The 25,391-nt window shown below is 46.4% G+C and overlaps 1 protein-coding gene across 7 annotated transcripts in view; it reads left to right on the forward strand.

The window, feature by feature from the left end:
• Positions 1-25,391, forward strand: part of KCNU1 (potassium calcium-activated channel subfamily U member 1) — a 513,844-nt gene that overhangs the window by 23,883 nt on the left and 464,570 nt on the right. For 4 of the 7 annotated variants that reach the window (XM_063925441.1, XM_063925446.1, XM_063925442.1 and 1 more), the window contains exons 3-4: positions 1,309-1,370; positions 19,279-19,369. The exons of 1 other annotated variant lie outside the window; for it this stretch is intronic. In XM_063925441.1, the coding sequence (XP_063781511.1) occupies positions 1,309-1,370; positions 19,279-19,369 (153 nt within the window). Of the gene's footprint in view, positions 1-1,308; positions 1,371-18,974; positions 19,011-19,278; positions 19,370-25,391 lie in introns of those variants that run through there. 2 more of the 7 variants (XM_063925448.1, XM_063925447.1) reach the window with 2 other exon arrangements.

The following is a 25,391-nucleotide window of genomic DNA, read 5'->3' on the forward strand; positions in this document are numbered from 1 at the left end:
TCCTGCTTCTAAGCAGACTATTGCTCGTTGGATTTGTAGTACAATTCAGCTTGCACATTCTGTGGCAGGCCTGCCACAGCCAAAAATCTGTAAATGCCCACTCCACAAGGAAGGTGGGCTCATCTTGGGCGGCTGCCCGAGGGGTCTCAGCTTTACAACTTTGCCGAGCAGCTACTTGGTCAGGAGCAAATACGTTTGTAAAATTCTACAAAATTGATATCCTGGCTGAGGAGGACCTGGAGTTCTCTCATTTGGTGCTGCAGAGTCATCCGCACTCTCCCGCCCGTTTGGGAGCTTTGGTATAATCCCCATGGTCCTTACGGAGTCCCCAGCATCCACTTAGGACGTTAGAGAAAATAAGAATTTACTTACCGATAATTCTATTTCTCATAGTCCGTAGTGGATGCTGGGCGCCCATCCCAAGTGCGGATTGTCTGCAATACTGGTACATAGTTATTGTTACCAATAAAAAAAAAAAAAAATCGGGTTATTGCTGTAGTGAGCCATCTTTTCTAGAGGCTCCTCTGTTATCATGCTGTTAACTGGGTTCAGATCACAAGTTGTACGGTGTGATTGGTGTGGCTGGTATGAGTCTTACCCGGGATTCAAAATCCTTCCTTATTGTGTACGCTCGTCCGGGCACAGTATCCTAACTGAGGCTTGGAGGAGGGTCATAGGGGGAGGAGCCAGTGCACACCAGATAGTCCTAAAGCTTTCTTTAGATGTGCCCAGTCTCCTGCGGAGCCGCTATCCCCATGGTCCTTACGGAGTCCCCAGCATCCACTACGGACTATGAGAAATAGAATTATCGGTAAGTAAATTCTTATTATAAGTTTTTCATTGGCAGTGATGCCTCTCGAGTGCTTGCCCAAGGTCACAGGTCTCCTTTAGCCCATCAGCTAACCCCTACGTGTTTATGATGTCATTGATGTCAAAGTACGGTTTTGCTGTTACTATAGCAGGAGAAGAAAAAGGTACAAATCAGATTTAAATAAACCTTGATAAGAGAAATTGTCTCATTTCAGCTTTGAGATCTAATAAGTTTAAATGCTTATTTAATGAGGGTAAAATCCATCTGTGTTTATAGAAATGCAAATGAATGTCCACGCCAAGCGTCAATGCTCCTTTTCTTCACCTTTAATGTCTCTGTAGATGTAGGATTACATTACACTCCACATACATCTATGCTGAGTCTTTTTATTGGAAGATATTGCACTGGTCATAACGCTTTTATTATCTATCAATATCGTTAATGTAGTATTCCTCATTACCTATAAATATGCTGTAAAGTTCTCTCTCCTTCTCTAGGTCATTTTGGTGTTTGTACTCAGTATTGGAACAGTGATAATTTACTTTATTATATCAGCAGAGTAAGTACTATGCTATCTTCTGGCTCTTTTACTGGGTTTAATTTATTAGGTCAATACAAAATGCACTGACACTGTAACACTGTCTTATTATTTCTCTATTAAAAGATACACTGGCACGCAATGAAGGCATAAACTCTATTTAAATGTAGTCAATGTGCGGGTCTCATACCAAAGCCTTCATGACGGACTTCAAACGCTATTTCTTACTTATTATGACATTAAAATGGTTACGGAGTGCTTGTGAAAAGCTAAGCTGTATTTCCTAGCATTTAAAAATCAAAGGAACACAATTACAGACTTATTTCTCTGACGTCCTAGTGGATGCTGGGACTCCGTCAGGACCATGGGGAATAGCGGCTCCGCAGGAGACAGGGCACAAAATTTAAAAGTTTGACCACTAGGTGGTGTGTACTGGCTCCTCCCCCTATGACCCTCCTCCAAGCCTCAGTTAGGTTTTTGTGCCCGTCCGAGCAGGGTGCAATCTAGGTGGCTCTCCTAAAGAGCTGCTTAGAAAAAGTTTGTTAGGTTTTTTATTTTCAGTGAGTCCTGCTGGCAACAGGCTCACTGCAACGAGGGACTTAGGGGAGAAGAAGTGAACTCACCTGCGTGCAGGATGGATTTGCTTCTTAGGCTACTGGACACTAGCTCCAGAGGGACGATCACAGGTACAGCCTGGATGGGTCACCGGAGCCGCGCCGCCGACCCCCTTGCAGATGCCGAATAGAGAAGAGGTCCAGAAACCGGCGGCAGAAGACGTCTCAGTCTTCATGAGGTAGCGCACAGCACTGCAGCTGTGCGCCATTGCTCTCCGCACACTTCACACCAGCGGTCACTGAGGGTGCAGGGCGCTGGGGGGGGCGCCCTGGGCAGCAATGTAATATACCTATTCTGGCTAAAATATATCACATATAGCCCCTGGGGCTATATGGATGTATTTAACCCCTGCCAGGTTCCAAAAAAACCGGGAGAAGAAGCCCGCCGAAAAGGGGGCGGGGCCAATTCTCCTCAGCACACAGCGCCATTTTCCTGCCCAGCTCCGCTGCGAGGAAGGCTCCCAGGACTCTCCCCTGCACTGCACTACAGAAACAGGGTAAAAACAGAGAGGGGGGGCACTTATTGGCGATATTTATAATATTTGAGCTGCTATAAAGGGAACACACTTATTAAGGTTGTCCCTATATATATTTATAGCGCTTGGGTGTGTGCTGGCAAACTCTCCCTCTGTCTCCCCAAAGGGCTAGTGGGGTCCTGTCTTCTATCAGAGCATTCCCTGTGTGTCTGCTGTGTGTCGGTACGTGTGTGTCGACATGTATGAGGACGATGTTGGCGTGGAGGCGGAGCAATTGCCTGTAATGGTGATGTCACCCCCTAGGGAGTCGACTCGACACCAGAATGGATGGCTTTGTTTATGGAATTACGGGATAGTGTCAGCACGCTACAAAAGTCGGTTGACGACATGAGACAGCCGGCAAACCAGTTAGTACCTGTCCAGGCGTCTCAGACACCGTCAAGGGCTGTAAAACGCCCTTTACCTCAGTCGGTCGACACAGACCCAGACACTGACACTGAATCCAGTGTCGACGGTGAAGAAACAAACGTATTTTCCAGTAGGGCCACACGTTATATGATCACGGCAATGAAGGAGGCTTTGCATATCTCTGATACTGCAAGTACCACAAAAAGGGGTATTATGTGGGGTGTGAAAAAACTACCGATAGTTTTTCCTGAATCAGAGGAACTGAATGAAGTGTGTGATGAAGCGTGGGTTACCCCAGATAGAAAACTGCTAATTTCAAAGAAGTTATTGGCATTATACCCTTTCCCGCCAGAGGTTAGGGCGCGCTGGGAAACACCTCCTAGGGTGGATAAGGCGCTCACACGCTTATCAAAGCAAGTGGCGTTACCGTCTCCTGATACGGCCGCCCTCAAGGATCCAGCTGATAAGAGGCTGGAGAATACATTAAAAAGTATATACACACATACGGGTGTTATACTGAGACCAGCAATCGCCTCAGCCTGGATGTGCAGTGCTGGCGTGGCTTGGTCGGAGTCACTGTCTGAAAATATTGATACCCTGGATAGGGACAGTATTTTACTGACTATAGAGCAGTTAAAGGATGCATTTCTTTATATGCGAGATGCACAGAGAGATATTTGCACTCTGGCATCAAGAGTAAGTGCGATGTCCATATCTGCCAGAAAGGTGGACCCCTGGATCCTGCAGGTAGTATCTCAGGGTTACAGGTTGGAATTCGAGAAGTCCCCTCCTCGCCGTTTCCTAAAGTCTGCTTTGCCAACGTCTCCCTCCGACAGGGCGACGGTATTGGAGGCCATTCACAAGCTGTATTCTCAGCAGGTGATAGTCAAGGTACCCCTCCTACAACAGGGACAGGGGTATTACTCCACGCTATTTGTGGTACCGAAGCCGGACGGCTCGGTAAGACCGATTCTAAATCTAAAATCTCTGAACCTGTACATACAAAAATTCAAGTTCAAGATGGAGTCACTCAGAGCAGTGATAGCGAATCTGGAAGAAGGGGATTTTATGGTGTCCTTGGACATCAAGGATGCTTACCTTCATGTTCCAATTTGTCCTTCACACCAAGGGTACCTCAGGTTCGTGGTCCAAAACTGTCATTATCAGTTTCAGACGCTGCCGTTTGGATTGTCCACGGCACCCCGGGTCTTTACCAAGGTAATGGCCAAAATGATGATCCTTCTTCGAAGAGAAGGCGTCTTAATTATCCCTTACTTGGACGATCTCCTGATAAGGGCAAGATCCAGAGAACAGCTGGAGGTCGGAGTAGCACTAACCCAAGTAGTGCTCCAACAACACGGGTGGATTCTGAATTTTCCAAAATCCCAACTGATCCCGACGACACGTCTGTTGTTCCTAGGGATGATTCTGGACACTGTTCAGAAAAAGGTATTTCTTCCGGAGGAGAAAGCCAGGGAGTTATCCGATCTAGTCAGGAACCTCCTAAAACCAGGAAAAGTATCTGTGCATCAATGCACAAGAGTCCTCGGAAAAATGGTAGCTTCTTACGAAGCGATTCCATTCGGCAGATTCCATGCACGAACTTTTCAGTGGGATCTGCTGGACAAATGGTCCGGATCGCATCTGCAGATGCATCAGCGGATAAAATTGTCCACAAGGACAAGAGTGTCTCTGCTATGGTGGTTGCAGAGTGCTCATCTGTTAGAGGGCCGCAGATTCGGCATACAGAACTGGGTCCTAGTGACCACGGATGCCAGCCTGAGAGGCTGGGGAGCGGTCACACAGGGAAGAAACTTCCAGGGCGTGTGGTCAAGCCTGGAGACGTCTCTTCACATAAATATACTGGAGCTAAGAGCAATCTACAATGCTCTAAGCCTGGCAAAACCTCTGCTTCAGGGTCAGCCGGTGTTGATTCAGTCGGACAACATCACGGCAGTCGCCCACGTAAACAGACAGGGCGGCACAAGAAGCAGGAGGGCAATGGCAGAAGCTGCAAGGATTCTCCGCTGGGCAGAAAATCATGTGTTAGCACTGTCAACTGTGTTCATCCCGGGAGTGGACAACTGGGAAGCAGACTTCCTCAGAAGACACGATCTGCACCCGGGAGAGTGGGGACTTCATCCAGAAGTCTTCCACATGATTGTGGTCCATTGGGAAAGACCAATGGTGGACATGATGGCGTCCCGCCTCAACAAAAAACTGGACAGGTATTGCGCCAGGTCAAGAGACCCTCAGGCAATAGCTGTAGACGCTCTGGTAACACCATGGGTGTACCAGTCAGTGTATGTGTTTCCTCCTCTGCCTCTCATACCAAAAGTACTGAGAATTATACGGCAAAGGGGAGTAAGAACGATACTCGTGGCTCCGGATTGGCCAAGAAGAACTTGGTACCCGGAACTTCAGGAGATGCTCACGGAAGATCCGTGGCCTCTACCTCTAAGACGGGACCTGCTTCAGCAGGGACCGTGTCTATTCCAAGACTTACCGCGGCTGCGTTTGACGGCATGGCGGTTGAACGCCGAATCCTAAGGGAAAAAGGCATTCCGGAAGAGGTCGTCCCTACCCTGGTAAAAGCCAGGAAGGAGGTGACTGCACAACATTATCACCGCGTTTGGAGAAAATATGTTGCGTGGTGTGAGGCCAGGAAGGCCCCGACGGAGGAATTTCAACTGGGTCGATTCCTACATTTCCTGCAAACAGGATTGTCTATGGGCCTCAAATTAGGGTCCATTAAGGTTCAAATTTCGGCCCTGTCGATTTTCTTCCAGAAAGAATTGGCTTCAGTTCCTGAAGTCCAGACTTTTGTAAAAGGAGTACTACATATACAGCCCCCGGTTGTGCCCCCAGTGGCACCGTGGGATCTTAATGTAGTTTTGGATTTTCTCAAATCCCATTGGTTTGAGCCACTCAAATCGGTGGATTTGAAATATCTTACATGGAAAGTAACCATGCTACTGGCCCTGGCTTCAGCCAGGAGAGTGTCAGAATTGGCGGCTTTATCGTATAAAAGCCCATATCTGATTTTCCATTCGGACAGGGCAGAACTGCGGACGCGTCCTCACTTTCTGCCTAAGGTGGTTTCAGCGTTTCACCTGAACCAGCCTATTGTGGTGCCTGCGGCTACTAGCGATTTGGAGGATTCCAAGTTGCTGGACGTTGTCAGAGCATTGAAAATATATATTTCAAGGACGGCTGGAGTCAGAAAATCTGACTCGCTGTTTATACTGTATGCACCCAACAAGCTGGGTGCTCCTGCTTCTAAGCAGACGATTGCTCGTTGGATTTGTAGCACAATTCAACTTGCACATTCTGTGGCAGGCCTGCCACAGTCTAAATCTGTCAAGGCCCATTCCACAAGGAAGGTGGGCTCATCTTGGGCGGCTGCCCGAGGGGTCTCGGCATTACAACTCTGCCGAGCAGCTACGTGGTCAGGGGAGAACACGTTTGTAAAATTCTACAAATTTGATACCCTGGCTAAGGAGGACCTGGAGTTCTCTCATTCGGTGCGGCAGAGTCATCCGCACTCTCCCGCCCGTTTGGGAGCTTTGGTATAATCCCCATGGTCCTGACGGAGTCCCAGCATCCACTAGGACGTCAGAGAAAATAAGATTTTACTTACCGATAAATCTATTTCTCGTAGTCCGTAGTGGATGCTGGGCGCCCATCCCAAGTGCGGATTGTCTGCAATACTTGTACATAGTTATTGTTACAAAAAAATTGGGTTGTTATTGTTGTGAGCCGTCTGTTCAGAGGCTCCTACGTTTGTCATACTGTTAACTGGGTTCAGATCATAAGTTGTACGGTGTGATTGGTGTGGCTGGTATGAGTCTTACCCGGGATTCAAAATCCTTCCTTATTGTGTACGCTCGTCCGGGCACAGTATCCTAACTGAGGCTTGGAGGAGGGTCATAGGGGGAGGAGCCAGTACACACCACATAGTGGTCAAACTTTTAAATTTTGTGCCCTGTCTCCTGCGGAGCCGCTATTCCCCATGGTCCTGACGGAGTCCCAGCATCCACTACGGACTACGAGAAATAGATTTATCGGTAAGTAAAATCTTATTATTTCTTTTAAAATTAAGCGTTTAATGAAAATGTGAATATTATGGACAAAATAACAAAATATACAATCCAATTACAAAGCAACAGTACTAGAGACATAATAATTAAGAGGTAGATGTACCAAGTAGTGAAAAGAGTGGCGACGTGAGCCAGTGGAGAAGTTCCCTATGGGAACCAATCAGCTGCTCTGTATAATTTTATAGTATGCAAATTCTAAACTTTACTTCAGTGCTGATTGGCTGCCATGGGCAACTTCTCCACTGGCTCACTCCACTCTTTTCACTGCCTAGTACATCTCCCCCTAAGGCATGAGTGCAAAGAGAATATAATATAATTAAGCTGCACCTGCCTCTAACACATTGTTGGTCTATAGCACAGGTTCTCAAACTCGGTCCTCAGGACACCACATGGTGCATGTTTTGCCAATCTCCTCACAGAATCACAAGTGAAATAAATAGCTCCACGTGTGGACCTTTTAAAATGTGTCAGTGAGTAATTAATACACCTTTGTACTTGCTGGGTTACCTGCAAAACATGCACTCTGTGGGGTCCTGAGGACCGAGTTTGAGAACCACTGGTCTATAGTATGTGCCTCTGATTGCACAGGTGAACCTATAATTCCACCAAAGAGCAAGAGTTTGCAGCTCTTGGTGTTAATTGGAGTTTTGTTATGTTTGAGTGTTTCTAGTGATCCATCACAATAATAAAGTGGGGTTATCAGTTTGATTCCTGACTAGGGTGATATTTGTATGGAGTTTGTGTGTTCTCCCTGTATGGGTATGCTTCGGTTTCCTTCGTCACTCCAGAAAACTACTGACTAATTGTCTCATGACTAAAAAGAACTGTAGTGTTTTTCTGTATGTGTTAGTGTGGTTAGGGAATTTAGATTGTAAGTTCCATCGGGGCAGGAATTAATGTGACTGACAAATACTCCAGTTCAGCACCGCATAAATAGTGTAATTATACAGGGTGAGGGAAAAAACTCCAAGATTTTAAAGTTGAACAAAAAAAGGCATTGTAAATGCTATTTAAAATTTTAGTACATAATCTAAAAATGCACAGAATACAGTTTCTTTTCAATTGGTTTTATGATATTGTCATTTCTTGGCAGTCTTCAATTCATTAATGGTTCTTGGTCGATGTTTGTGGACTTCAGCTTTCATATGGCCCGTTGGCTGTGTAGAGACCATTCATGATGTAGTTGAGGATTGTTTTGCACCCACTAATGAAAATTCTGCTTGTTAACGCAGACAGACAAATGAAAGTGAGCTTCATCAAGAAATTGCCTCAATAATGCCGGAAAAGAGCCGCAGAGTGATGCGAAATCGACTACAAATGTGTATCATGAATGAAGGCCACCATCTGGATGATCTCATATTCAATCCCAAATGAAAATAAACTATGGGGGTTATTTAGAGATGGACGCACATCTTGCTTCCCGCAGCAAGATCTGCGTCCATCTACTCACATTCTAGGGGCCTCCTAACAAAGGGCAACGCCCCCCTAATGGCTGCCGCTATCAATCATCTAGCGGCTGTAAGGAGAAGGGTCACCCACGCGCACTGTGGCCGGCACACGTGCGCAGACCCTTCGTGTACAGACGCGCGGCTGTTTTTGGGTCTGAATAAGACCCCTATATTCCATGCACTTTTAGATTTACTAAAATTTTGAATATCATTTGCCATGCCTTTTTTGTTAACCTTTAAAATCTGGGAGTTTTTTTTCTTTTTCGTTTTGCCTAAGACCTGTACAAATAAAAGGTAATAGTAAAATAGGGACTATGCACAGCATGGGGATTAGTTTTGCAAATACAAGTTTAGGTTTTGTGGAGTAAGATTAGTGCAATGAAATAATGGGGTTGAGATGGCATATTTTATAGGGGCATTTGTTGCTGTCCAGGAAGGTACACACAGCCTTGACACAGTATATTCTGGTTATACTATCCAAATGTAGAAGTGCAAGACCAAGGCGATTTGCAGCACACACTCACAGTGGAAGAGTTTGGGGGCAAGTCATTTCTAAGTGATGTACGCCAAATGGTCGGGCAAAGTTCCTCTCCAACCAACAGCTTTTCTCACTGTTCCTTACACCCCATGGTGGTGCAAGATTTCCTGTTGACAAAACAGCAGTGTGCACAATCAGACATGGTCGTGATAGACCAAGCTCTCTTGGACCCGGCCTGCACGTATATCCAGGCTTTCCTAACTGGTCAGATGAAAATTGATATTTTTAAAAGGGTTCCCACTATTTCTGTTGCATCTGATTGGATCTGTTTAACAGTTCCAATCACTGCAGGGTCTATATAAGAGATCCTGATTCAAGACAAAACATACTGTAAGCTCAGTATTTTTTATTGTTTTTGTCCTTGAGATCCAGTCAAAAGGAGCTGTCACATAACAGAAAGTGATTCAGCATGATAATTATCTGCTAGACATAAGCAGAGACAAGAGCTCAATTGCTCCCATGCTGACGGGTTTAAGGAATGGGGGGAAAGTTCCTCCCTTATTACACAAAAGCAATTAAGCTCTGAAGATTCTCCCTGCAAAAATAGATCAGCCCACCATTTGGATCAATGGGGTAAATTTACTAAGGTGGGAGTTTTTATAGAACTGGTGATGTTGCCCATAGCAACCAATCAGATTCTATCTATTATCGTCTATAAGCAGCTAGGTAAATGTTAAGTAGAATTTGACTGGTTGCTATGAGCAACCAATAAAAAAAAACTCCACCGTAGTAAATTTACCCCAATATGTTTAGTGAAAAAGAAGGAAAAGCTACATACAGCTTCCTACAACTGTTAAGTTACATTCTCTAGCTGTATAGATAGATAGATAGATAGATAGATAGATAGATAGATAGATTGTAAATTATATTTGTTTAGTAAGGAAAAGGACACTTTATTTAGAAAGATTGTTCTTTCTCAGTTTTTACACTGTGAATGTTTGACATTCACTCCTGTCAGCTGCGAGTTATTCAACCTTTTAAGGACTTCAAAAAATATTTTCAATGTTCTAACAAAAATTGTAATGTCCGGCCTCCTAACCTTCATCTTCTTCAAGGGTACCAGTGAGGGAATGGAGCTCATGCACCAAAAGTAAGGATATTTGTACTACTGTATGCTGACTCTAGAGTGCTTAGACTTTCTTATTTATTACATGTGATGTGAAGTGGTGACATGAAGCCGAGCAGTGCCCTCCATCGTGTAGTACTTAGTGGCAGGGATGTGCGGTGAGGTAAATGGCTCAGAAGGCACTGGCTAATAACAGAGCCAGATTTACACACAATATATGAGCCCAAGGGTTCATGTGGGCATTATACACAGGTGCAGCAGTATAAACTCCTGGAAATTTATTGAGTTTTGATGAGAGATGTGCAGAAAAGATAGGTGCCTCACCTGTCATAGACTTGTTACTCCAGAGTTTTGACTATAAAAATGATTAGCATAATACAAAGAAGACATTTCTAACATATTCTTTGTATTTTTCATATACTTTATACAAGCAAATCTCTGGCACAAACGTTAGTATGACAGGAAAGGCTCTGCCTCACCCCATCTCACTTTCCATATGAGGTCTGAGTGTAGCACTTCCTATGGGTGGGAGGGTCAGTGAGTAATTCGTATCTGCTGGATCAGAGCTGTTCCTCTTCTGGACTCCTCCTACCACGACAGAGAGCTAACCCAGCACAGTCACCACATGTTAGGACAGTGACTTCAGCTTTTATTTTACGGTAACACTACGTCACCCTTGTTCTGTACCGCGTAGACTCAATAAGCATAGAAAATGCAATTTAACTTTCAAATGCAATTAGTACAGTTATCTGACCAGGATGCTTTAATGCTTAGTATAATGAACACTCTATAATTTTCACAGTTTCACTTCCACTTTAAATATGAGCTGGCATTACCTGTATTCCGTTTGCTAATACTAACAGTCTGTGCATTCCAATACAATGTCAACATCAGTGGCGTGCGGTGAGGTCAGTGGCTGGTGAGGCACTACAGCCATACAGGGCCGTCTTTTCGTATGGGCTCAATGGGCTCTTGCCCAAGGGCCCCAGGAGTATAAGGGCCCTAGGCTGATAGCTGAGAGTCCCCTCTTTCTAGGGGTACCAGATTTTTGAAAATCGGCCCTGGGGAACCAGAGATATCTGACTTGAAAGCAGTGGTCCCCATCCAAGCCTGTTAATTGCTCTTCCCAGCCAGATATCTGGGGTTCTGTCTGACTTAGAGTTTTTCTGAGGCTATAATCCAAAAGCTGTGACTCTCCCCTTTTGGTGGACACTGGCAACTTGTCTCTACTATGCCCAGAACCAGAGATATCAGCCTTCCAGCAGCTGGTCCCTGCTCCAGCTCCACATGCCTAATATGCAGTTTTAGATTTTCGTTGGTGAATTGCTCTGGCTCCTGAACTCTGATCCCCAAGTCCCCAGAACCTTCTGAAAGGTGGGACTCTCTAGGTTTTTATCCCATTCAAAGCTAAGAAATATATTTTCAGAAACTTGAGATATCGGCAGTCAAGCAAGCTGCCCTCCCACCGGAAAATTATAATTATTAAGACCACTCCACTATCCACCCCTCCCCTACGTATTAAACACCACCTACCACCCTGGAAGTCATGTACCAGGGCCCCTTCATTCAGCCCAATGCCCCTTCTACAGTTTAGCCCCATCTGTGCAGTAAAGGAGTAATTAGCAGAAATTACTGCTCCAGGTCCTACATGCTGAGCAGAAGATAGAACACCCTCTACCTCCCACAGGACATCAAAGCAGCCACTGATAGCACCCCCACCCCTACCGCTGGAGAATGGGTAGGGGGCCCAGTGCATTGCTGTGCCCAGGGGCCTACACTGCTGTTAAGACGGCCCTGCAGCCATAATGTCCGCCGAATCCTGCCGATGACCCCTATCACCGCCGAGCCAATGCCCGCTACTGCCTCTGAGCCGATGCCCACTGCCACCGCCAATGGCTAACAAACTCGCCCACCATCAACTGACCCAGCCCTCCGCCACTAATTTGCATCTCAGTCCGATGCCGCCAATGCCCGCTGCCTGCCTGCTCATCGTACTTGTTGCATATTGTATATTTTTATAGAAAAAATAATAATAATTAGTGTTTGGGACTGGGAAGGGAGTGGGAGGAGGACATGAATGCAATTTTGTTGTCCAGGGCTTCCATTAACTTAATGGAGAAGGGTCTGAATGGGTTATAAAATGTAAAGAAAAAAAAAATGCGTGTGGTCTCCCCTCCTAAGTAAAACCAGCCTCGGGCTCTTTGAGCCAGTCCTGGTTGTTTAAATATTGGGGAAAAAATTGGACAGAGGTTACTCGTATTTAAAACAATGAGCACCGGGCTCTTAGTCCGGTCCTGGTTCCAAAAATACGGGGTACAAAAGATGTAGGGGTCCCCCGTATTTTTAAAACCAGCACCGGGCTCCACTAGCAAGGGACATAATGCCACACCCGGGGGACACATTTATGTAGGTCCCTGCGGCCGTGGCATTACCCCCCCCCCCCCCCCCAACTAGTCACCCCTGGCCGGGGTTCCCAGGAGGAGTGGGGACCCGTTAAATCAAGGGATCACCCCCCCTACAAGCACCCAAGGTCCAGGGGTGAAGCCCGAGGCTGTCCCCAGCACCCCAGGGCGGTGGGTGCCAGGCTGATAGCCATGTGTGTAAAAAAAAGAATATTGTTTTTTTGTTGTGGAACTACAAGGCCCAGCAAGCCTCCCCCGCTTGCTGGTACTTGGAGAACCTCAAGTACCAGCATGCGGGGAAATAACAGGCCCGCTGGTACCTGTAGTTCTACAACAACAAAAATACCCAAATAAAAACACAACTCGCGCACCGTGAAACTAAAAATGTATTAAAACACACTTACACACTCTCACATACTTACCTACATCCCACGCCGGTCACGTCCACTTGTCCAGTAGAATCCAATAGGGGTACCTGTAAAAATGAGAGACAGATTACTTACCTACATCCCACGCCGATCACGTCCACTTGTCCAGTAGAATCCAATAGGGTAGGGGTACCTGTAATAATGAACATTATACTTACAAACTTCGTTCGAGAGAGAGGGAGAGAGAGAGAGAGAGAGAGAGAGGGCGGGATGTACTAAGCAGTAATATAGCGGTAAAACCTGTTACCGGCCCGATGTCTTTTCCCCGTATGTACGTTCGTACATACGGTGCCCGCGGTGGACCAATAGGCTGCCTATGAGAGCAGGTATTGTGCAGAAGAAGTCATGTGTAACAGGAGATGTGGAAGCAACTGACAGCGCAGTAGGCTGAGGATTATTAGAACATATGGGGAAAAGATATTGAGGTGGTAACAGGTTTAACACACACACACCTAACCTGCTGCTGCTGGGGACACACACACACACACTAACCTGCTGCTGCTGGGGACACACACACACACACACACACACACACACACACTAACCTGCTGCTGCTGGACACACACACACACACACACACACACTAACCTGCTGCTGCTGGACACACACACACTAACCTGCTGCTGCTGGACACACACACACACACTAACCTGCTGCTGCTGGACACACACACACACCACACACACACACACACACACTAACTAACCTGCTGCTGGGGAGAGCCGCACACTGCAGGGCCACGCCGGAGGAGAGGGAGAGCCGCTGGGGAGAGCTGCACACTGCAGAGCCACGCCGGAGGAGAGGGAGAGCCGCTCGGGTCAGCGGGAAGACGGAGGAGGTCGGGGGAGAGCCGCACACAGTGCAGGCCCACTGCTCCTCCAGGCTACCTCCAGCGATACTCACCGCTGGGACCTGCCGCCTCCAGCGCCGCGTGTAGGTGATTAGACAGCGGATCCAGCACTGGATCCGCTGTCCAATCACAGGTGCCTCGCTGACATGGGGGTGGTGTCCCTGTCAGCGAGGCACCTTCTTCAGTGCCGCTTTCCCCATCTGATTTGAATGGGCTTTTACAGCCCAGTGCTTGGCCCCGCCCCCCGCTCTGTCCCATTTCCATTATGTTTGGGAGGCACTGCTATCAGTGCCTCCCAAACACATTTAAGCGAAGAAAATTATTAGAATTACATAAAGAAGATACTTATGACACAGAATATGTGTCATAAGTATCTTCTTTATATTATTTTAATAATTAATCACAGGGGAGGCACTGTCCCCCCTGACTGCACGTCCCTGGTCAACATGGAATTATAACTTCCTGTCTCGGTATCAAAACACACTGGAAAGGGGCCAGTAGGCAAATACAAGGTTTCTCCCTTGGAGTCCTGGTTAAATGTTCCTATCCTTCCTTTCCCCAAGCCTGGGTACTGAGCCTGGAAGATAACTGAGAGTTCTCCAAGATTACTTCTTAGGGGAAGTGTTCTGGTAATGCCTTATTTGTACACAAGGTGGGATGTGGGCGCACACATAATTGGCAGAAGCTCAAGGCCTAATTCAGACCTGATCACTAGCAAGCGATATTTGCACTGCTGAGAACAGATAGTCACCACCTACAGGGGGAGAGTATTTTAGCTGTGCAACTGTGCAAACACATGTGCAGCAGAGCTGTACAAAGGCCCTCATTCCGAGTTGATCGGTCGCAAGGCGAATTTAGCAGAGTTACACACGCTAAGCCGCCGCCTACTGGGAGTGAATCTTAGCTTCTTAAAATTGCAACCGATGTATTCGCAATATTGCGATTACTAACTACTTAGCAGTTTCAGAGTAGCTTCAGACTTACTCTGCCTGTGCGATCAGTTCAGTGCTTGTCGTTCCTGGTTGACGTCACAAACACACCCAGCGTTCGCCCAGGCACTCCCACCGTTTCTCCGGCCACTCCTGCGTTTTTTCCGGAAACGGTAGCGTTTTCAGCCACACGCCCCTGAAACGCCGTGTTTCCGCCCAGTAACACCCATTTCCTGTCAATCACATTACGATCGCCGGAGCGAAGAAAAAGCCGTGAGTAAAAATACTTTCTTCATAGTAAAGTTACTTGGCGCAGTCGCAGTGCGAACTTTGCGCATGCGTACTAAGCGGATTTTCACTGCGATGCGATGAAAAAGAACGAGCGAACAACTCGGAATGAGGGCCAAAGAAATTTGTGCAGTCTCTGTGCAGCCCAGGACTTACTCAGCCACTACGATCACTTCAGCCTGTCCAGGACCAGACCTGCTGTCAGGAACCCTCCCTGCAGAAGCTTGGACACGCCTGCGTTTTTCCGGACACTCCCTGAAAACGGTTAATTGACACCCACAAACGCCTTCTTCTTGTCAATCTCCTTGCGATCACCCATGTGAACGGATCTGACGCACAAACCCATCGCTGAGCAGCAATCCACTTTGTACCCATGCGACGCGCCTGCGCATTGCGGTACATATGCATGCGCAGTTTGGACCTGATCGCCGCTGCAGCAGCGATCAGGTCTGAATTACCCCCTCAGTGCGGAGGCTTTAGAGCAGAGTCAAATAACTTTTTGGGTGACGGGATTGCAAGGGAATCACTGAGAAAGGATGGAGTGGGTGGGTAATACTGTTCTCACCACTCCTGCTGGCTGCCTGGCACAGAGGTTACTGCTTTCCTGGCTCTCTCTCCACTGTTTGTAACTGGCTTGACTGGATCTGTCTGGTCTCTCTGGCTGAAGCTGCATGCATGGGCACTGGCAACACATGTCTCTCCTTACAAGTCTGACTGAAGCTAGAGGTCTCTCAGTTCTCATTGCATGAAACGGGCTAAGGAGTGAAAAGAGTGGAGAAGTGAGCCAGTAGAGAAGTTGCCCATCAGCATTGGTTCACTTTTCCACTCTTTTCCCTACGTGGTACATCTCCCACTTAGTCTCTATGGGGCTGTGGCACTGGGGTTCTGCCTCAGCATCTCCTTCTGCCACTGTTGCCTGTACCTGTCCTGCTATCAGCCACCTCCTCCTCCGGTGCCTCTCACTAATCCTGCTGTGTGGAGCGACTCAGGTCCATCTCCGCTGTCAGCCACGGTTGCTAGGAAGCAGCTCTTCTCCCGCTGTCACGCTCTTCACTGCCTGTCGCCTAGGTATGGCCAGGGCTGGATTAAGCCTTGGAGGGGCCTGGGGAAGGGGGTGTATATTAGATTGTGCATACATCCCAACATGACCCATTCCAGGAGGGACAAAAGGGTATCCGGTTGATAGACAGTGTCTTGTTGGACAGTCAATAGATAGACACCATATGTTAGACAGACATTAGGTTGACAGGGTCAAAAGGTCAACATGAAAAAGGTAGACAGGATCAAAAGGTCAACAGGGTCAAAGGTCGACATTAAATGGTAGACGTAAAAAAGATAGACACTTTTTTTAAATTTAACATGTTTTTGGACTATTTCATACCTTTTCTATCCATGTCGGCATAGAGTTGGTTATAAAGTTATAAACCTTGTGGCGAGTGTATGCCTTTCTACAATTGAGGGTCCCAGATTACAAAACTATCCACACAAATCACAAAAATGCAAAAAACATGGTGTCTACCTTTCTTGTGTCAACCATTTCACGTCGACTTTTCAACCATGTCGACCTTTTGTACTGTCTAGCCTTTTTCATGTCGACCTTTTGACCCTGTTGACCTAATGTATGTCTGAAGGGCCCTACTCACTGGCCGACCCGCCGCCGAGCTGCCCGACGGCGGATACGGCCGACGAGCGACCCGGCGGCGGGGGGGCAGTGACGGGGGGAGTGAAGTTTCTTCACTCCCCCCGTCACGCGGCTGCATTGAAGTGCAGGCAAATATGGACGAGATCGTCCATATTGGCCTGCATGCACAGCCGACGGGAGACCAGCGATGAACGAGCGCGGGGCCGCGCATCGTTCATCGCAGGAGTCTCCACAATGAAAGATATGAACGAGTTCTCGTTCATTTATGAACGAGATCGTTCATATCTTTCAAAAAATTGGCCAGTGTGTAGGGCCCTTTACATATGGTGTCTATCGTCTGTCTAACTAGACACTGTCTATCTATCAACCCACACCCGGACAAAAGGCTCACTACCTGGACTTCCCTCTTAATATAAGTTTGGTGCCACCTATTGTATGTTGAACTATTAAACTTGTAAGAAAGGTATTTCAACACAGGTGATTTAAATCATAAATAAAAAGGGAGAGAGCATTTCGTCCCTCCTGGAATGGGTCATGTTGGGAGGTAAGGATGGTATATATTAAATGTAAACCAATGGTGTATATTAGATTTAAACTAATAGTTTAATAATGCCTGGGTACTGTTTATAGCTCCACATAATTCAGAGACTACTCTTTTTTATAAAGTTTTCTTGTAGTGGAACAAAGACAATTTAAACAACCTCAAAATACACATAGAAAATTATAATCTATATTTAATCTTGTCACATGCAAGAATAGCAGCAGCCTCTGTACTGTTTACACACTGGGACAGGACTTAGGAGGACTCTCTATGTGTCTCTCTCTAGACCCAAGTGCTCTTATTAGATAACAGGTTACGTAAGACCCAGACACCCAAGTGGGAAGGAGGAGAAGTTGGGATTCCTATTAGAGCTCTCCCCTGTCCTGTCTCTCCTCTGGTCGGGAAGCTCCATCGGTAGCTCATGACACCTGATACTCCTGTATTTCTGCCTGCCCTGCATACTGTCTTGCTTGCATTCTGGCTGCCTGTTTCTGCAGATGCACAAGAGGGAAAGCTAGTGATGTCAGCATGCTCTAGCTGGGGGACCCCCTGATAGAGTATCCGCTAGGCCCACCTTCCCCCCTTCATCTGGCTATGGGGATGGCCATCGACCATCGATGACCAAAATCATCTATGGTCTATGCCCGATGTCAAATACTTTTGCCATCAATGGTTTCCCACCATCCATGCTTTAGAACACAGGTTCTCAAACTCGGTCCTCAGGACCCCACACAGTGCATGTTTTGCAGGTCTCCTCACAGAATGACAAGTGAAATAATTAACTCCACCTGTGGACCTTTAAAAATGTGTCAGTGAGTAATTACTACACCTGTGCACCTGCTGGGTTACCTGTAAAACATGCACTGTGGGGGTAATTCCAAGTTGATCGCAGCAGGATTTTTGTTAGCAATTGGGCAAAACCATGTGCACTGCAGGGGAGGCAGATATAACATGTGCAGAGAGAGTTAGATTTGGGTGGGGTGTGTTCAATCTGCAATCTAATTTGCAGTGTAAAAATTAAGCAGCCAGTATTTACCCTGCACAGAAATAAAATAACCCACCCAAATCTAACTCTTTCTGCACATGTTATATCTGCCTCCCCTGCAGTGCACATGGTTTTGCCCAATTGCTATCAAAAATCCTGCTGCGATCAACTTGGAATTACCCCCAGTGTGCGGTCCTGAGGACCGAGTTTGAGAACCTATGCTTTAGAAGCATTGGATGTTTTTTATTTTTACAATCAGTCACGGTACACTGAGCATAACTCCACCCATAAAGCCCCCTCTCAGGCTGTGATTGGTCCACAGGCCAGTCAGTGAAAGAACAGAGATGACAATCGGTGGGTTAAACCATTAATGGTCTTCCATAACATACAGTAGTTTGTTACCATTGATGGCCACTCTTAGCTTCACCATCAATGGTTACCAGCGGCAGCTACTACCTTTTATGAGGAGGGGGGCTGCCGCGTGTCAGGTCCCCGGGAGAGGAGAGAGCCACTGCTGCTGCCGGCCGGGTCCAACGGAGAGGAGAGAACTACTGCTGCCGCCAGCCGGGTCCTGGGTCTGGCGGCTTGACTGTGCATGCACAAACCCCCGGCTTCAAAGGACTATATCGGCTGCAGTCTATAAAAGCCAGGGTTTGCGCATGCACAGTCAAGCCGCCGATTGACTGCGCATTCGCTTATCGCTACCAGGTAATCGCAGCCCGGTCTGTCAGTCCCGGAGGGAGGAGACATCTCCCAATGGGACTACCTGTACTGGGGTTGACTGGCAGGTAGAACTTAAAATAGAAGTCATCACTGCCAGTCACTGTGTAGCCAGTGCAGTCACAGACTGTAACTGGCTCACTACCTGTAGTGGCAGATTTTACGGGGGCGGGCTGCAGTCCTGCAGCCCATAGGTAAAATCCGTCACCGATGGTAACCTCTGATGGTGAGAACTTCGATGGCCATCCCTACTGTCGCTTCACCCCAGAGCTCTGACAGGACGGCACCTTCTCCCTCTCCAGTCACCTTCTTCAGCTCCAACCCCTTGCCCTCTCTATTATTAGCCCTTAAATATAGCTGGGGATGGAATCAAAGCACTGTTTGTACAATGTTACTGTGATAGTGAAATGCAGAAAGTGTTATTTATTATTGTGTTTAATAATAGTTATCCAAATGTATTTGTAATATTATCTTTGTAATATACCTGTCTTCAGCCCTTCAGAGTTCTGTGACTATTCTGAAAGCATCGTACTCATGATTGATCTTGGGTTTAACACTTTCTTTGTCTTTTACTTTGTGCTGCGGGTGAGTACAAACATTTAATAATCACAAATTCTATATGAGTTGCTTGGGTTTTATGTACAAATGAAATGATCTTATTGTACTGTATTTGTGTAATGTAGTTTGTAGGCTATACTAGATCAAATTTAATATACCGCATACCAGACTTGTCTACCTATTATACTGTATGTACGCTATGCATACTGTATGTGCCCCCCATTCCAAATTCCTTCTCACCTCTCTATTACTGCTGCCAACACTTTCCTCTCCCCCTTCCCTCAGGCTTGCTGCGGGGGAGGGACTCCTTGACTGCACCCTTGACTCTCAATGCTGCTGCTTCAACCTTTGCAACCTCCCTAGAACTAGAGATGTGCAGCGGGCATTTTTCGGGTTTTGGTTTTGAATTTGGCTCCGCCGTCGTGTTTTGGATTCGGACGCGTTTTGGCAAAACCTCCCTTAAGAATTTTTGTCGGATTCGGGTGCGTTTTGGATTCGGGTGTTTTTTGTTTTTTTCAAAAAACCCTCAAAAACAGCTTAAATAATAGAATTTGGTGGTAATTTTGATCCTATAGTTTTATTAACCTCAATAACCATAATTTCCACTCATTTCCAGTCTATTCTGAACACCTCACACCTCACAATATTGTTTTTAGGCCAAAAGGTTGCAACGAGGTCACTAGATAACTAAGCTAAGCGACCCAAGTGGTCAGCACAAACACTTGGCCCATCTAGGAGTGGCACTGCACTGTCAGACAGGAGGGGAGATATCAAAAAAAGGCACATGATGCAAAGACGAAAAAGAGGTGCACCAAGGTTGCTGTAGGCCTAAGCTAAGCGACACAACCACCTGGCCCATCTAGTAGTCTCACGCTGTGGCTGAATGTCAAGAGTGGGCCGCAATTGTTCGGTCCACTGACAGCATCTCCAGCACGCTCCAGTCACTTAAAAAGAATATATGCAATTGGTGGACTTATACGGCAGTACCCCAGGACTAATACAGCAGTACCCCTGGACTCATACGGCAGTGTCACACAGGATGGCACTTTTCAAAAACTAGGCCCCAAACAGCACCACATGCAAAGATGTCGAAGAGGTGCAATGAGGTAGCTGTATGACTAAGCCAAGCGACACAAACAATTCCAACTGGAATTATATGTCCAAATCACTGGAATTATTTGGCAAGATCACTGTAATTAATAATTATAAATCACTGATATTAATTGGTAAAATCACTGTAATGCTACGTCCAAATCACTGGAATTATTTGGCAAGATCACTGTAATTAATAATTACAAATCACTGATATTAATTGGTAAAATCACTGTAATGCTACGTCCAAATCACTGGAATTATTTGGCAAGATCACTGTAATTAATAATTATAAATCACTGATATTAATTGGTAAAATCACTGTAATGCTAAGTCCAAATCACTGGAAATTAATTGGCAAAATCTCGCTATCGCCTGCCTAGTGAAGTGGAATCTAGATGGGATTTGGTATCGGGGACACAATAACTTCATCAATTGACTAAATCCCACTGCACTAATGGGCACACGTCTAACAGCGCACTGATTATAGCACTGAAACATAGAAACATAGAATTTGTTGGCAGATAAGAACCACTTGGCCCATCTAGTCTGCCCCTTTTTTTTTATCTCTAACCTTTTTTGATCCTTATTTCTTTGTAAGGATATCCTTATGTCTATCCCATGCATGTTTAAATTGCTCTACTGTCTTAGCCTCTACCACCTCTGATGGGAGGCTATTCCACTTGTCCACTACCCTTTCTGTTAAATAATTTTTCCGCAAATTTCCCCTGAACCTCCCCCCCTCCAGTCTCAGTGCATGTCCTCGTGTCCTATTGCTTCTCTTCATTTGGAGAATGTTTCCCTCCTGGACTTTGTTAAAACCCTTGATATATTTGAAAGTTTCTATCATGTCCCCCCTTTCCCTTCTCTGCTCCAAACTATACATATTGAGATTTCTTAGTCTTTCTGGGTATGTTTTGTGATGTAGGCCATGCACCATTTTAGTTGCCCTCCTTTGTACAGTTTCTAATGTATTAATATCCTTTTGAAGATATGGCCTCCAGAACTGAATACAGTATTCTAGATGAGGCCGTACCAATGACCTATACAGTGGCATTATTACTTCTTTCTTTCTGCTGCTGATTCCTCTCCCAATGCAGCCAAGCATCTGACTAGCCTTCCTCATTGCCTTGTTACATTGCTTACCTGCCTTTAAGTCATCTGAAATAGTGACTCCTAGATCCCTTTCCTCCTCAGTAGTTTCCAGTATAGTGCCATTAATACTGTATTTAGCTTTAGGATTTTTGAGACCCAAGTGCATGATTTTGCATTTGTTGGCATTAAACTGTAATTGCCAGACTCTTGACCATTCCTCTAGTCTACCTAGATCCTCAATCATTTGTTTTACCCCACCTGGTGTGTCTACCCTGTTGCATACTTTTGTGTCATCTGCAAAAAGGCATACTTTCCCTTTAATGCCATTTGCAATGTCACCAATAAAGATATTAAAAAGCACTGGTCCAAGTACAGATCCCTGGGGTACTCCACTGGTAACATTTCCCTCCTGTGAATGCACTCCATTTACCACAACTCTCTGTTTTCTATCCTTCAACCAAGATCTTATCCATTCAATAATCCTAATATCCAATCCCAAACTTTCAAGTTTATTTAGCAGTCTGCGATGTGGAACTGTGTCAAAAGCCTTACTAAAGTCTAGATAAGCTATATCCATGGCTCCACCTTTTTCCATCACTTTAGTCACACAATCAAAAAAGTCAATAAGATTTGTTTGACATGATCTCCCCCCAGTGAATCCATGCTGTTTGGGATCCAGTAAATTGCCGGATTTGAGATAATCTACAACTCTTTCTTTTAAGAGTGTTTCCATCAATTTCCCTACTACTGATGTAAGACTCACTGGTCTGTAGTTGTTTGCCTCTTCCTTGCTTCCACTTTTGTGCAGTGGGACTACGTTTGCTCTTTTCCAGTCCCCTGGAATTACTCCTGTAGCTAATGACTGGTTGAATAATTCTGTCAATGGTGCTACCAGCACCTCTTTAAGTTCTTTTAGTATCCTTGGATGTATCCCATCTGGCCCCATAGATCTGTCCACTTTCAGCTTTGAGAGTTCTGTTAGGACCTTCTCCTCTGTAAATGGCACTGATTACACTGATCACTGATTATACTGATCATTGATTAAACTGATCACTGATTATACTGAGCACTGATTTTACTGAGCACTGATTATACTGAGCACTGATTTTACTGAGCACTGATTTTACTGAGCACTGATTTTACTGAGCACTGATTATACTGAGCACTGATTATACTGAGCACTGATTTTACTGAGCACTGATTTTACTGAGCACTGATTTTACTGAGCACTGATTATAATGATCACTGATTATACTGATCACTGATTATACTGAGCACTGATTTTACTGAGCACTGATTATACTGAGCACTGACGATACTACGGAGAACTGACACTGAGCAGCACGATGCAGCACAAGACACTTTACTAGTATTAGTGAGTAGCACCAAAGCCCTCTGGAATTGTCACCCCCCAGATACCACTGTGACTGGAATGATGATGACCTATGCACAGTGACAGGACACTACCACAGCACCCTACAGCAGCAAGATGCAGCACAAAACACTGGACTATTAGTAATGTACTGTAGTATACTGAGCACCACACAATGCAGCACAAGACAATGAGCAGTGATACTGAGCACTGATGAGGATACTAGAACTGACACTGGGCAGCGAGATGCAGCACTGGACTATTGTACTGTGGTATACTGGTCACCACAATGCAGCACAAGACAATGAGCAGTGATACTGAGCAATGATGAGGATACTAGAACTGACACTGGGCAGCAAGATGCAGCACTGGACTATTGTACTGTAGTATACTGGTCACCACAATGCAGCACAAGACAATGAGCAGTGATACTGAGCACTGATGAGGATACTAGAACTGACACTGGGCAGCAAGATGCAGCACTGGACTATTGTACTGTAGTATACTGGTTACCACAATGCAGCACAAGACAATGAGCAGTGATACTGAGCACTGATGAGGATACTAGAACTGACACTGGGCAGCAAGATGCAACACTGGACTATTGTACTGTAGTATACTGGTCACCACAATGCAGCACAAGACAATGAGCACTGATCCTGAGCACTGACGAGGATACTAGAACTGACACTGAGCAGTGAGATGCAGCACTGCACTATTGTACTGTAGTATACTGGTCACCACAATGCAGCACAGATACTGAGCAGTGATACTGAGCACTGATGAGGATATTAGAACTGACACTGAGCAGCGAGATGCAGCACTGGACTATTGTACTGTACCACAATGCAGCACAGATACTGAGCACTGATATTGAGCTGATATTGAGCTTTCCACTCAGAGAACGTAGCCACGTCCTCTCGCTCTCTCTACAATGCACGAGTGAAAATGGCGGCGATGCGCGGCTCTTCATATGGAATCCAAATCTCGTGAGAATCCGACAGCAGGATGATGACGTTTTGCCTCGTTGGGGTTTTCCAAGTCAGGCGGGAAGAACCGGAGCTGCCTCGGACCTGTGTAAACCACGTGGAGTTCAGGGGGGTTCGGTTCTCGGAGAACTGAACCCGCTCATCTCTACCTAGAACTAGTGATGAGCGGGTTCGGTTCCTCGGAAACCGAACCCCCCCGAACTTCACCCATTTCTCTTACGTCCTAGAGGATGCTGGTGACTCCGTAAGGACCATGGGGTATAGACGGGCTCCGCAGGAGATAGGGCACCTAAAAAGAACTTTGACTATGGGTGTGCACTGGCTCCTCCCTCTATGCCCCTCCTCCAGACCTCAGTTAGATCTTGTTCCCAGAGAAGAAAGGGTACAATGCAGAGAACTCTCCAGAGTTTTCAGTTTTAAAGAATTTTGTTAGATTTTTATTTTCAGGGAGTCCTGTTGGCAACAGGCTCCCTGCATCGTGGGACTGAGGAGAGAGAAACCGAGCTGGTTTGTCAAGTTGGGCACTGTTTCTAAGGCTACTGGACACCATTAGCTTCAGAGGGAGTCGGAACACAGGTCTCACCTGGGGTTCGTCCCGGAGCCGCGCTGCCGTCCTCCTCACAGATGCCGAAGATAGAAGCCAGGTGAGTATGAGAAGGCAAGAAGACATCAGGTGGCAGAAGACATCAGATCTTCATGAGGTAAGCGCGCAGCGGTAAGCTGCGCGCCATTGCTCCCAGTACACACCCACAAGCAGGCACTGAAGGGTGCAGGGCGCAGGGGGGGGGCGCCCTGGGCAGCAATATTCCTCATTTTGTGGCAATATAAGCAGGATTAGGCTGTGGCACAGTAAATCCACAAATCCCCCGCCATTTTTTATATAAGTTTACTGGGACCGAAGCACGCCGTCGGGTGGGCGGGGCTTGATCCTCAGCACTAACCAGCGCCATTTTCTCCACAGAAACTGCATGAGGAAAAGCTGGCTCCCTGATCTCTCCCCTGCTGAACCTTCACAGGCTGGAAAAAAGAGAAGGGGGGCACTTTGGAAACACAGTGAGTGGGAATTAAGGCTATATATATAAAAAGCGCTATCTGGTATATATATTCCAGTGTTTTTAAGCGCTGGTGTGTGCTGGCATACTCTCTCTCTGTCTCTCCTAAGGGCCTGGTTGGGGTTTTGTCCCCTTATAGGTTAATCCCTGTGTGTATGGGGTGTCGGTACGTGTGTGTCGACATGTCTGAGGCGGAAGGCTTCTCCAAGGAGGCGGTGGAGCAAATGAGTGGTGTGTCCCCGTCGGTTGGGCCGACTCCGGATTGGATGGACATGTGGCATATGTTGAATGCAAGTGTGGCATCTTTACATAAACGGCTTGATAAGGCTGAATTAGGGGGGACATCAGGGGGTCAATCCTCGGATTGGACCAACTCACAGGGCCCGTCGGGGTCTCAAAAGCGTCCCTTAACACAAGACACTACTACCGACACGGATTCTGACTCCAGT

Source organism: Pseudophryne corroboree, chromosome 6, assembly GCF_028390025.1.
Source record: "Pseudophryne corroboree isolate aPseCor3 chromosome 6, aPseCor3.hap2, whole genome shotgun sequence".
Lineage (NCBI taxonomy): Eukaryota > Metazoa > Chordata > Amphibia > Anura > Myobatrachidae > Pseudophryne > Pseudophryne corroboree.